This window comes from Ranitomeya variabilis, chromosome 1 (assembly GCF_051348905.1).
Source record: "Ranitomeya variabilis isolate aRanVar5 chromosome 1, aRanVar5.hap1, whole genome shotgun sequence".
Classification (NCBI taxonomy): domain Eukaryota; kingdom Metazoa; phylum Chordata; class Amphibia; order Anura; family Dendrobatidae; genus Ranitomeya; species Ranitomeya variabilis.
Genome location: NC_135232.1, coordinates 855,444,517 through 855,459,320, shown reverse-complemented (window position 1 = coordinate 855,459,320; position 14,804 = coordinate 855,444,517). Strand labels below are relative to the sequence as shown.

At 41.3% G+C, this 14,804-nt stretch overlaps 1 protein-coding gene across 8 annotated transcripts in view; it reads left to right on the top strand.

The window, feature by feature from the left end:
* FAM13A (family with sequence similarity 13 member A) overlaps positions 1-14,804 on the top strand; it is a 255,579-nt gene that overhangs the window by 202,391 nt on the left and 38,384 nt on the right. For all 8 annotated transcript variants that reach the window (XM_077277080.1, XM_077277061.1, XM_077277089.1 and 5 more), the window contains 5 exons: positions 2,910-2,951; positions 3,488-3,670; positions 4,789-4,972; positions 7,151-7,227; positions 8,060-8,102. In XM_077277080.1, coding sequence (XP_077133195.1) covers positions 2,910-2,951; positions 3,488-3,670; positions 4,789-4,972; positions 7,151-7,227; positions 8,060-8,102 — 529 coding nt within the window. The remainder of the gene's footprint in view (positions 1-2,909; positions 2,952-3,487; positions 3,671-4,788; positions 4,973-7,150; positions 7,228-8,059; positions 8,103-14,804) is intronic.

The following is a 14,804-nucleotide window of genomic DNA, read 5'->3' as shown; positions in this document are numbered from 1 at the left end:
TGTCTATGGTTAGCTAAAGGTTTCATCTTTACCTTTTAGTAGTTCCTGGGCAACATATGGTATAGTAACGGTATCATATGTGAACAACGTGAAAAGTATTATTCAGCTGACATATCCTCCTCCTGAAGAATGATTGCTGGACACAAACAGTGGAAATGTAACAAAACAGTCTGTCCTTTATGCCCTATGTATGTCGTCACTTATGTGCCAACACTATAGCATTACCGGTAACACACAAACTGTAAGGAAAATCCCCTTATTTATTGTGGCAAAATTAAACCATTAATAAGGTTATCCAAATTACAATCATTCATTGTTTGCTCTCTTCACATGCACAACACTGCAAACCAATTGGTGCAAAAATAAGTTGTATGATTCATATCTATGTCTAAGTAGCTTGGAAAAATAGTGCAGCATGCCGCTCAGTTTATTTCTTTGTAGCACCAATATAATCCAATTGATCTGTATTTATATGGGTCTCATGCATATCTAATATCCTATCAGAGAAAGCATGAGTATGACTGACCAATGCTATAAAAAGACTTATACTTTATTGAAAATATATTAGTAAAATATAAATCGAGGAATCTACACAATGTAAAGAAAATGGGTCAGAGCAGATTGAAACCCCAAGGAATGGAACCATGCCTATACAATAGAAATAATAGCATAAACATATATAGAAGAATATGGTAGATACTAGTGAGTGGTACCAGGGACAAGAAAATACAAAATATGCAATACAAAACAGGGCCGGCTGGGCATTTTGCTACCCCTTTACTCTAGCTGGTATTATGCTAGTCATCGTTAGGAGACTTATAAGCCATGCATTTCTCCCTTGGGAATGTAAATATGCAAATATCCTCCTCAGAGCCGAAGAGGACAGGAATTCTAGTGTCACCTATTTGAAGATATAAAGCCTTTAAAGTGCCTTGCTATATGACTTGGGATAAGAAACCAGACCCTCTTTTTTGCAGACACATGTTTCGGGGTGTATGCTCCTCATCAGTGCAAAGCAGGAGCACTGGATTGGCTGGTTTTGAGGCCTTTGACAGGTGATCGAAGGGTAAAGCTTTTCCATGTAGAGAGCTCCAAGTTGGCCTAGGGAGACTTATTTTCTAGACAGAAACACTTTTATCACTGACGGCAACAGGGATCTTGAAAATGTGAAGGAAGTGACTTACCGAGTATATCAGAATGTTGCATTATGTCTCATTGCTTATCGATTAAGCTGCATGCCCAAAATACTAGAAAGCCTCTGTAGTGTAAGAAGTAGTAGACTTTTCCCATTTTCATGTGACCCAAAGTGCTAGTATGTTAATAAGATGTGTTGTTGCCACATTTTACATAAGGGTCCATCAACCCATTCAAATGGTATCGCAGAACTGGAAGCCTGTCAGATTGAACGCAGCAGCTTGTGTTCTTTAGCGTCCTTATTTAACGTATAGCTTCCTGTATTCCACTGATTGCCTAATTACATGTAGAGTAAATTATTAACATGCCGCATTCTTAAAATAATGGACTTGTGCCATGGACTCGCTGCCTGTTACTGCCTGCTTTATAGTGACTTATATTCTTCTCCGATGCATATTTATAAATGGAGGTAATGTCTGTTATTATGTGGTGGAGTAAGATCAACCTTAATAATAGTGTTGAAGTCACGTAGGTTTTTTTGAGGGAACAGAACTCTTAGAATATCCCCGGAGATTGGACACATCTGTCTCTTGAGATGCCACTTGTTGAGGAACTCTGCTCACCTTCATGTGTTGTTGTCTTTGCGTTTATTTTATGCAACAAGGTCAGTTACATAGTTTTCTCTTGATGATGATATTTTTCATAAATGAAATAAAATACACATTCTAAAAAAAAAAAAAGAGCAATATTGACTTGAAATTTGTAATGAGTAGTGATGAGTGAGCGTTATCGGAGTATGCTCGTGTGCTAATAGAGTATCTTTGGCGTGCTCGAGTCACCGTGGCTGCATGTCTCATGGCTGTTCGACAGTCACAATACATTCTACTCAGATAACGGAATCAAGCATAGTTTTCGAGCTCGCCAATGATGTTCTATTAGCACATGAGCATGCTCAGATAACACCTTAGAGCATGCTCGCTCATCACTAGTAACAAGCCTCTGAACAGAAGCTATCGACAGAAACCTACCTTTTCTTTTGGGAGGTGGGGATCTATCTTTCAGGCAGAAAACAGACCGCAAATCCATTAGTGTTTTGATGCATTGAATATTAGTGAAAGCTCCCATAGTTGCATATGTGTTTTCTGTTCTTTATCTCATAAGTTTGCATTTACAAAACCTACTCATCCATACACAAGAGTCCTTACTGGCCAGGCAGTAAGTAGCGTTGAGCGAATTTGTTCAGATTCGGTTCCGATTATGATCAGCAGCGAATATGGTTTTTGCAATATTTGTCGAACACAGACGAACGTCATTGGAGTCAATGGGAGTAGAAACTTCCGAATATGTTCGGAACCGATCAACATACATTCGGCACGAGTAGGGTACTAATATGGCACGAATATGGCACATTCAGATTCGGCGACCGATTCCGAACATATTTACTCCACTCTAGTAGCAAGGTCCATTCTGCCATACTTGAGTTAATGAGCATGTTCTTATGAAGCATTGATGCATTCTTTTGAAATGACAAGCTCATTTACTGCCCTGGAGTCAATCTCATTATACTAACATGGAGATGACTTCAGTATAGAAGCAGTTTGCATGGTGTGTGTGAGGATTAGACAGAGGATCACATTCTAATCCACTTTTAGAGATGATGCAACCATGGAATAAGGAAACAAACAAGGCTCCTTCCTCTGCACCATGTTCTAAGTGCTGAACTTGGCAGGACTATGTCACTTAATGTAACTATTCTTTTTATTTTCTTTCTGTAGTGGTCACGTGGCCCAAGTCAGCACCGTCCCTGCCGGTCGAGAGTAAGTCACTAAGTTCTGTGTTTTTGTGATGAAAAACTAGATGTAACAGCAGGGCTGTGGTTATCTCTGCAACGGCATAGTACAATTCAATCCTTTAGGGTATTACACTTTTTGTATTGTTTACCTGCTCATTTTTTTATTTTGTTTGCTATTTTTTATGTTGTTGTTTTAGCTTTTGTCTAATAACACTTTCTTATGGCATCTATCCACTTATCTCAGTGAATGTGCTTGTAATATTAATTAATAGTTTCAGCTTCTACTATCAAATTACTCTGCAAGACAGTCTCTTAAAAATTAGACCGTCCCTCTACATTAATAACATGAGTTCTTTGGGGTATTATTCACTATTTTGGCAGCCCCACTAATCTCTGCATTTGGCAGACTCCTGGCATAGACATAACTGGGATTTCTTCTGAGCACCTGGGATAAGCGTTCTGATCTCTCCATGAGAGGACTTGGTTACAAGCATGGGGCAATATTTTTATTTTTTTGCTAAAGAAAGCTACCTACTTCAGCGTCCTTTCCACTCTTCACAGACTCTTGGAAAGAACAATCAGAACTGCCGTGGAGCAACATCTTTTTGACGTACTTGGCCCTGGAAGTCAAAGTTCAGAGGAATCTGAGTCTGGAACGTCATCACCTTCGACAAGCCTGTCTGCAAGACAGAGGAGGAGACATTTGAAAGAGCAGGATGAGAACAGGAAAAAGCCAAGAGACATGTAAGGAACTACTGGAACATCACTCCTAGAATTTTATTAACAGCTTACTTCATTAAAGGGAATCTGCGAACAGGTTTTTGCTACGTAATATGAGAGCACCAAAATGTATGGTCTGAGACCTTGAATATAGCGATGTGTCACTTACTAAACTGTGTGTTCCTAACAGTCAGTGTTTTATCAGCAGGAGATTATCACTACAGGACAACTGGTCTTGTGCATCCTAGTCCAGCCACATCCCCAGCACCGATTAGCAGCTCTGTCAGTAGTGTAAATGAATCAAGGTCTCTGTCCCAACCTCATGCTGCTGTCAGATTGCAAAGCAAAAACCTGCTGAAAGATTCTCTTTAAGAAAAGGCAGATGTATCAACATCCACTCCAGGCAGTTTGAACATGTCCGCCTATAAGTTATCAGTAAATGCAACATTTATACTGCATATGCCGCTACCACCAACCGTGAGCCGAGAATGGTGTGATTGTACTGTAGTGATGGTGATATCATCAGGTGCTCATGAACGCTCCTTCATTCATTTATTTCCTGCTTATATTTGACCCTATACACCTTAAAAAATGTGCTTCCTGGGCTCCATCCTTTCCGTACTGGTTGTATGTGGCACACTAATATGTTGTAGGTAGAGACGGTAAGTTTTGTGACAAGGTGCAGCATTCCGTTTATTGCGGAGCGTGCTTGCTAGAGCTTGCCCTCTCCAATATCATGCTATGAGATCTCCGGTAATGTACATGGGCACTGATTGAGCCCATTTCTGTTCCCCAGGAAGTCAAGCCCCTCTATATCCCGCTTTTCTGCTCTTTCATAACCTTTCTAGCTAAATAATCACTATTTGTTCTTGTTTAAGCACGGAATGAATTGGTGGTATTGTCTAGAATTATAATCTAACATTATTCCTCTCAGTGCCCTTGTCTTAAGAATGTTTTGTTCCCTATAAATGCAGCTACATTTGACCTTCATAGAAATAATTTACCATTTAAAATCAATGAGGCCCCTAGACTGTGTTCTTGGTAAACACCGCGATTTAGAGGTGTGTATCTGGACAGTGTTTAGGTTGTTCCACTCTTTATCTATGATCACATGGTTTACTTTACTCTTTGGTGTCCTTTAGGGAGATGATTAACAAAGAAAACATCCCATCTGGCTGTGGGAGCCTAGAAGATTGTGGCCTGATGCAGGAAGGGGAGAAGCTTCAAGAGAACTGCTCTGGCTACATAGAGGAAAGAAGCAAACCAAAGAGACAGAAGTCCAGCAGCAAGCTGTCCGAGCTCAATGACAATCAGGACAGCACCTTGGTGGGTGATACAAGCTCTTGTGGCCGGGATCATTTTGTGAATTGCTAATACAAGTAGACAGTGTAGGCAGAAAGCAATGATTGCTTATAAAGCATTTTCACAGCATGCAATATGGGCCCATGACTGCTCCCTTATTAGGTCCACACATCCTGGTCATTAGGGCTGCATCAGTCTGTGGTCCGAGCACAGACCGCAAGGCACAGACTGGCCATGGCTCTCCTGCCGGGCATCACCGCTCATAGACATAAATAAAGCCTGGATCCGGAGACTTTGGCCAGTCCCTGCTCAGACCCATTTGCACAGATGTCTGAAGTAACCTATAGGTAGACCTGCACCTATTCCAGGACTTGCACTTGTAATATGGGTGCAGAAAGATTTCCATAGTAAACGTTGCCATTTTTGTTTTTCACTTGGTCTAAAAAAGGTTCATAGTGGAGTGATGATTCATTCTCGAGTACTTTTCTCTCTTTGCTAAAGCTTTTTTCTTAGAATGGTCTTAAGGCCTTGAGGTACCTTCACACTCAGCAACTTTACAACAAGAACGACAACGATCCGTGACTTTGCAGCGTCCTGCATAGCGATCTCATTGTGTTTGACACGCAGCAGCGATCTGGATCCCGCTGTGATATCGCTGGTCAGAGCTAGAACTCCAGAACTTTATTTGGTCGTCAGGTCGGCGTGTATCGTCATGTTTGACAGCAAAAGCAAAGATGCCAGCAATGTTTTACATGGAGCTAACGACCTGTGAGAACGATAAGTGAGTCGCCGTTACGTCACAGGATCGCTCCTGCATCGTTCTGGAGCTGCTGTGTTTGACGTCTCTACAGCGACCTAAACAGCGACGCTGCAGCGATTGGATCGTTGTCTATATCGCTGCAAAGTCGCTCAGTGTGACGGTACCTTAAGTTGTATTGACCACACAGTGCCACTGTTAGCAGTCGGAGAGAGGTTTTTTGTCAGCTACTACAGCCCAAGGCGAAGCACAAAGTGTTCTGAGCTGTCAGAGACCAATACTGACTGAGAGCTGAAGATGAGATATGGCCATAAATGCTGATTCTGCTGCCTACTGAAGTCAGCGGGGGCACATACATGGGAAAATGACTGGGTGCCAGACAGCAGTTGCATGGCCTTGGTAACCTCTGGGTTCTTGAAACACTTACTGGTTCCATGTCCTTTTGCATTCTAGATCTAACTAATGTGGCAATGGTTTTTCTACAGCCTTTAATGTGCAGTGGTTGTGGTTATGACCTGTAATTAATGTAGTTCATAAAATACATTCATTAGAAAGAAAAAATATTTACAGGGGATTGCAAGAATAAATTAATAAAACTGATGTGATAAATGCAAATAAAATGTGATTCTGTATTTCCAATGTTAGGTGACCCCTCATATTATTTCCTAACAATAGATAGCTGATCATAAAAGGAATCTGTTACCAGGTTTGCGCCACCTAATCAGAAGCAGCATGATGTAAAGACCCTGATTCCAGCGATGTGTCACTTACTGGGCTGATATCTGTAGTTTTGATCAAATCACTTTTTTATCAGCATGGTATTATCACTAGTGGACTAGTAAAGCTGCCGCCATGTAGCTCTCCATATTCATGATCTCTGTGTAACCCTTCCCACACTCCCGATTTTCAGCTTTGTGTACACTGTGCATAGGCAGAAAGCTGTCAATCAGTGGTTTGGGCAGGGCTATACAGACCGTTTTGCATTAAGTTGGTTGCTGGGCACCTAGTTAATTCTTAATTTGCACCAGTACTAAATCTTCCCCGTAGTTTTGTTACTCAAACATTGCCTATTCCCGAATGGAGAGTGAATATTATTTGCCCATTAGAAGTAATCTGTTGATCATATGGTGCTCCATTTCTTTCTTTGTTTTGCATTTTTTTCAACTACAGTTACGGCTTTTTACACCAAGACTGTTTGTGAGACATTACGGGTGGCTGATTGTGATTACTTTTTGTTTCCAGTGGGATTTGTCCTTATGATTTTAATATCATACTTCTTTTTAGAGGGGCAACATTTATAAGTACCGAGTCTCATTTCACTATGACCTTTATAATTCTGATGTATTTTATTTTACTCTTTTTCAAATTAAAATGTGAAAATGGCCTTCACACAAATATGTTTAGCGTAATGTTGTTTTCTTTTTATGTCATCATTTTTGTTCCAGAACACAGAAAGCTTTGTCACTTCCAGGAGTGTCGAGAGGCAGGAGTTCAGCGGCATGGAGGTTTTGTCAGAGGGAAGGTATGAAGAGTATTGTTCTACAAAGCCAATAAATTCCCCATTCGCCTTTGCTTCAAAGCTGCTGTTTTTAATTGATCTATGATGGATTCATTTTTAATCCTAGGGATGGTTCTCAGTGACTTTTGGTCAGGTTTCCCATTATATTCTGATTGGATAGTATAGCAGTTTTGCAGTCTAAATATAAGAGAGCCATAAAAATAGGTAAGCCAGAGCTGCATTCACCGTTTTCCTAGATTGAATCAGTTTCCCTGGATTCCTTGCTGGCCTAGTGGTTATGCTAAGCTTTCTGTACTCCCTTACACCAGGCACTGTACAGTCATCTCATGTAGGAAAACTGACCGTGAACGCTGCATTACAGGGTCTGAGCTATTCAGTTAGTTACATATCTGCCTACAGACAACATCTTCAACTGTTTTCAATGGCAGTGTTTCAGAACTTTATATTTTGGTTATATCGCATGTAGAATATTTGAAGGTGAACATAAGGTTTGTAAAATTGGCACTGCTCTTTGCATATACTTATTATCCCCAATTCATCAAGATTGTTTAGTACAAATTTATGAAGAAGAGTCCGCCTCTTAATTTGGTGCGTTTTTCATAATTTATAATAGCTTTGCTAACTGCTTTTGGTCATACGCTTCACTGATAAGCTCTACTAAAGAACTCTAAAAGTCTCAAGATTTTTTGAGCCAAAAAATTGTAACTTTTCAAACCGTTTTACACCAAAATTCTGCCCAAAGCCATGTAATGAATTAGAGCCATTGTATGTACATAATGTTTTCTTCCCTGTAATATAAGTTGATAGTCTTGATCTTATTTTCCCTTTCCTGCAGCAAAGACAATGAGCACGACAAGGAAAGTCTGCGACTGCCACCGGTAAGCTATTGTTTTATTAATCTAGTCTTACTACCGACACTTTAGAACGGAACCAGAAGTGATAACACCTCGCCAAATGCTTTTAGGCTGTATTTACTTGTGTAGCTTTTTGTTTACTATTTTAGCATTTGTTATCTTTTTTAACCCCTTCCCAACCTCCGCCGTACTATTACTGCGGAGGTCGGGTCCCCTGCTTTGATGTGGGCTCCGGCGGTGAGCCCACCTCAAAGCCGGGACATGTCAGCTGTTTTGATCAGCTGACATTTGCCCGCAATAGTTTCGGGTGAAATTGCGATTCACCCGCGGCTATTAACCAGTTAAATGCTGCAGTCAAACGCTGACAGCGGCATTTAACCGGCCGCGCGGCCGGAAATGATCGCATCGCCGACCCCCGTCACATGGTCGGGGGTCGGCGATGCGTCAGGATGGTAACCATAGAGGTCCTTGAGACCTCTATGGTTACTGATGCCGGCCTGCTGTGAGCGCCACCCTGTGGTTGGCGCTCATAGTAAGCCTGCAATTCAGTGACATAGCAGCGATCTGATGATCGCTGCTATGTAGCGATCATCAGATCCGATCGCGTTGTGCCAGCTTCTAGCCTCCCATGGAGGCTATTGAAGCATGGCAAAAGTAAAAAAAAAATGTTTTAAAAATATGAAAAAAAATAAAAAAAAATATAAAAGTTTAAATCACCCCCCTTTCGCCCCATTCAAAATAGAACAATAAAAAAAATATCAAACCTACAAATATTTGGTATCGCCGCGTTCAGAATTGCCCGATCTATCAATAAAACAAAAGGATTAACCTGATCGCTAAACAGCGTAGCTGGAAAAAAAATTGAAACGCCAGAATTACGTTTTTTTGGTCGCCGCGACATTTGCATTAAAATGTAATAATGGGACGATCAAAAGAACATATCTGCCCAAAAGTGGTATCATTAAAAACGCCAGCTCGGCACGCTAAAAATAAGCCCTCACCTGACCCCAGATCACGAAAAATGGAGACCCTACGGGTAACAGAAGATTGCGCAATTTTTTATTATTTTTTTTTATTTATTTTTTTAGCAAAGTTTGGAAATTTTTTTTTACCACTTAGATAAAACGTAACCTAGACATGTTTGGTGTCTATGAACTCCTAATGACCTGGAGAATCATAATGGCAGGTCAGTTTTAGCATTTAGTGAACCTAGCAAAAAAGCCAAACAAAAAACAAGTGTGGGATTGCACTTTTTTTGCAATTTCACCGCACTTGGAATTTTTTCCCCGTTTTCTGGTACACGACATGGTAAAACCAACGATGTCGTTGAAAAGTGCAACTTGTCCCGCAAAAAAAAAAGAAGCCCTCACGTGGCCATATTGACGGAAAAATAAAAAAGTTATGGCTCTGGGAAGGAGGGGAGTGAAAAACGAGAACACAAAAACAGAAAAGGGCAAGGTCGTGAAGGGGTTAAAACACTGCAGGTTTTTATAAAAAATTGTGGCAACAATATTGTGACACAAATGCAACAGTTAATTTAGCTGCACTAATATGGTAAATCGGATAAAACCTTATGGCATCTATACATTGAGTGACCTTCAGAGGGCCACTTACTGTGATTAGATAGTAAAAGCCGTGCTCGGGGCTCTGATTACATCTCTTCATTGCTATCAAATTAGAATCATTTATCTCAATGAATTCTTGGAAGGCAGATATCAGGGTTGTTAGGCAAATATCTAAAATATTTCTGTCAGCTCCTTTTTTTAAAATAAAATATTGTATAGAGTTATGGATATTTACTAAGCCCATTCTCAGACATTGTTGATTTTGTAAGCTGACTGGAGGCCACTAACATTTTTCACAACACTGCTGTTAATCGATGTGTGTACCTCAGAGCCATGCTACCAAAAGGCTAAAAGCTGAACTTTGCATATATCTCTATGATCCTACAGCAGCAAAATGTGCAAGGTCTTGGTCCAGGTTGCTGCTACTAATTGTCACCTATGGACTTGTGAGTGAGAAGGGTCAAAAGACGCATTAGGTGAATGTCATCCATATTCCCCAACCATAGATGTGTATGTGTTCTCCAGATACTGCCGTCGCTGGATGTCTGAGGAAAAAGAGTAGGGCTCAATACTTTAGTTCTCATGGACATTAACTGCTGTCAGACATGTCTGGCGGTGGTGTATATCCAGCTTACATGTGTATGTGGGGAAGTAATAGTTGTCGGCAGATAGTTAAAGTGTATGGGAAGTTTAAAGAAGATCTATCAATTCTAATAGAAACACAAAAGTGACGAAATAGAAAATGATGTAAGACTCTTCTCAAATGCATATCATTAATAAATCAGATGCTGCAGTATGATGGGGATGCAGACTTCATTTTATTAGAATGAGATTAAAATCTGTTAAGATTCTCTTCTTTGGGAGTTATGAACAGTAAGAGGGCAGATGGTTTTGTACAACATCTGAATGGTCAATGGATGCTTGTGCTCAGACATGGCCAGATGAGCACATTACTTTTCTGTTTTGCCATTTTGTCAAGTCACTGGTCCAAAGAATATAATATGAGAATCGATTCACCTATTTCATAAATTCAGGAAAAGTGAAATGGAAACATAGTGATTTACTTCACCAATGCATTCCAATGGGCAACAAATCAGCAAAATACAAATCAATCTCCTGAATCTTACTAAATAAAGAATATTTTTCCTTATCGGCCATGTATTAAGATGTTCCTTTGTAATATGCAGCTTGGCCAAAGGAGGTGGACCCAGCTGCTTTAGCCAAGCTGTGTTTGTTAATTTGCAAGATGAGGACATAACTGCTTCTAAAAGGGTTAATCTCCTAACAGGAGGAGACAGTTGTCTGTAAAGAGTCAAAACCATGTTTATGCAGGCCTTTTTAGCCAACCGAGTCTATGTGGGGCCCCTTTTTGCTGCGTGTCACACATGACTGTAAAATTGCAGACAATTGATGGTGGATGGCAATTGTCGGAGACATTATTTCACACATTCTGGTGTATGCAATAGGACGCTTAGAGCCTCAGTCAGACATTGTAATTTTGTCATGTACATAATAAAAATAAGTTTCGGAAACATTTGGTCAGTGTTTCAGTTTTTACGATCAGTGCTGCATCAATAATTTTGTTTAAATTTTTTTTTTTCAAAGCTTCTGTTACCCATTTAATGGCATCTGTGTATTATCGGGGAATTTTCCACACCCAAAGACTTGTATGGATGATTTTGATTTGTGACTGATCAAAAATTCACATGTCCCTGTAATTTTTTTTATGGACACATGATCTACAAAAAAATACATATGTGAACGGCACCATAGACTATATTCGGTATGTGTTCTATCCGTGAAAAACGGAGGGCAATTACTAACTTACTTTTATGGGGCCTTAGCCTATATTAACTTGTTCAAGACTAGGCCCTTTTCCCTTTAGGGGCAATTTACAATTAAAATTCTTTTTTTTCATTGCTCATTTGCCCTGTAACTGGATCTGACATTTTAACCCTATTTCCTGGGCAAATTCAGCCTCTCAGGTGCGCTGTAGAGCTAATCTGGGTCTGCGGAGACCCGGACTGTAAGGGCTTGTTTCCACTTGCGAGAAACACGTCTGTGTCTCGCATGTGGAAACCAAGCTGCGGCGCCGGCACTACAGAGCGGAGCGTGCGGCCGCATAGGAACACATGGAGCTGCACGCTCCGCTCCAAAGTGCCGGCGCCAGAGCTTGGTTTCCACATGCGAGACACAGACGTGTTTCTCGCAAGTGGAAACAAGCCCTTAGGCTACGTTCACATTTGCGTTGCGTCGGGCGCAGCCGCGGCGACGCATGCGTAATGCGCCCCTATATTTAACATGGGGGGCGCATGGACATGCGTTGTCTAGCGTTTTGTGACGCATGCGTCATTTTTGGCGCAACTGTCAGGGCACAGACAACGCTGCATGATGCAGTTTTTTGGCGTAAAAAAAAAATGAACGCATGCGTCACAAAACGCTGCGTTGTGCGTTGCGTCGCCGACGCTGCGCACAACAACGCAAATGTGAACGTAGCCTTAGCGGAAGCACCACAGCTGCTTCCTAAACTGTTCACATAGTTCTCGTTCAGCTTTGTAAATGATTAGAAAGCCAGAGATTGAGTTAGTTTCTCACTACAACTGCGGCTCCACGTTCTAAATGCAGGTGTTGACTGTGGGTGAACCTGCTACAGCGTCCTTGCAGAGTCATATGTGGTCCACCTCATAGTTTGAGTTGATAGCAAGTTATTAAAAACTAAAATGGAAATTTGTGGCAAGTGCCCACCTCAATCTCCCATGTGCAATGGGTCCCAACGCTTGCCTTGATTTCCCGGGTGCTGACGCAGGTCCTCTTGTAAGGGGTTAATCTGAGTCTCAATACAGACACAGAGAGCCAGCAGCAGCCACAATGAAGAGAAGACTGTAACAGGTGTTACCTCTGCTGTTGCTACTTCTTGTGTCCTCCACCCCTTGCTGCTCCATAATAGAAAAATATATTGTTACTATTACTTCTTATACGATAACATCATACATGAAGTAAGACGTAGTGCAGATCTTAAGTTGGACAAGAAATAGTATTCTGTATGGTTTCCCTGAAGTTGATTGCTTCTTTTTAAGGCAAGAGATAGAAGTTATCATGTGGCCCCAGACTTAAAATTCATGTTCCTTGTGACTTTGACCTTGTAAGTTTCTAGCTTTTAAGTTTCAGGTCTCCCTTATAGCTTTCCATGGCTCTGAAGTACATGTATCAATAAACAACAGTGCCTCCTGCATAAACTTACAAGCAGTATCCTGGGTAGAAGCCACAGTAAGCAGTGAGCAGGAACATGCTGCACTAATGGTTGTGTATGATTTTAGGTTTAGAATCTCTGTATTGCTTAGGATGTAGATATTCCGATATAGCCATCAGAATCGGATCCACTTACACAAGTAACTTAATAGGTGAATGGTTAATAAGTGTATTCAGTTAAAAATATTGATTATGAAGTAGATAGTGATTAGATACAAATGAAGTAATAAGAACAAAGAATGGGAAGACTACCAAAATTTAGAAACAAACATAAATACTTTTTTATTGACACATATAAATATCCAAAAATGAGTGGGTTAAAAAAAAATCAGTCGCCCAGAACAAAGTGTGATAACAGACGTATTATAATAGTAAAAATATAAGCAAAGAGAAATCACGGTGAGCGTACATAATAAACATCAAGACTGAACGGGACTAGCACGGTGGAATTTTCTGCACAAAATCTGCATCTTCTGGCAGAAAACGCAGCTGACAATTCCTGCATTTTTTAATGCGTTTTTAGTGCGTTTTCATGCGTTTTTTGTGCGTTTTTTATGTGTTTTTTTTATGCTGATTTGTCAGCTTTTTTTAAAGCTAAATAAAGAGATAAAGTTTAAAAAAAAAAAATTACGTGATATGGGGTTAACGTCACCTTGACATTGTATGGCTACATTCACATTTGCGTTGCGTCGGGCGCAGGTTCGGCGACGCATGCGTCATGCGCCCCTATATTTAACGTGGGGGCGCATGGACATGCGTTGTCTTGCGTTTTGTGACGCATGTGTCATTTTTGGCGCAAGCGTCAGGGCGCAGAGGACGCTACATGTTGCATTTTTTTTGCGTCCAAAATCAAGCCAAAAATGGACGCATGCGTCACAAAACAATGCGTTTTTGCATGCGTTGTGCGTTGCGTCGCCGACGCAACGCCCAACAACGCAAATGTGAAGGCTACGTTCACATTTGCGTTGTTGGGCGCAGCGACGCGACGCAACCAACAACACATGTACACAACGCAGAGTTTTGCGACGCATGCGTTGTCATAAGATCCTACAGATCGGGACTTTCGGCGCAGGGAAAACTCTACAAGTAGCGTCCCCTGTGCCCTGTCTTGTGCGTCTATATGACGCATGCGTCGTAAAACGCAGTACAACGCATACCGGCGCATGTCCATGCGCCCCCCATGTTAAAGATAGGGGCGCATGACGCATGTGTCGGTATGCGTCGCCGACGCTACGCCCAACAACGCAAATGTGAACGTAGCCTAAGGTGATGTTAACCCCAGTTAATAATGGAGAGGCGTCTATAAAGATGCCTATCCATTATTTACCCCTCAAAAAAAATTGGCGTAGGCTCCCGCCCAATTTTCATGTCCAGAAAGGGAAAGCCAGCGACTGCAGGCTGCTAATTTGTAGCCAGGGAAGGGGTTAATCTTCCCAGGCTATGAATATCAACCCACAGCTGTCTGCGTGGCCTTACTGGCTATTAAAATAGGAGGACCCCAGAAAAAAAAATGACATGGGGGTCCCCCTATATTTTATAGCCAGAAAAGGCTACGCAGACAGCTGCGGGCTGATATTCATAGCCTAGAGAGGGGCCATGGATATTGCCCCCCCCCGGCTACAAACACCAGCCTGCAGCCGCCCCAGAAATGGCGCATCTCTAAGATGCGCCAAATCTGGTGCTTAGCCTCTGTCTTCCCACTCCCGTGTAGCGGTGGGATATGGGGTAATAAGGGGTTAATGTCACCTTGACATTGTAAGGTGACGTTAACCCCAGTTAATAATGGAGAGGCGTCTATAAGACGCCTATCCATTATTAACCCCAAATTACCGAACACAAAAAAAAGACACAGGAAAAAGTATTTTAATATTCTAAATTTAACCATACTTACAAATCCCTTGATGATCTGTAG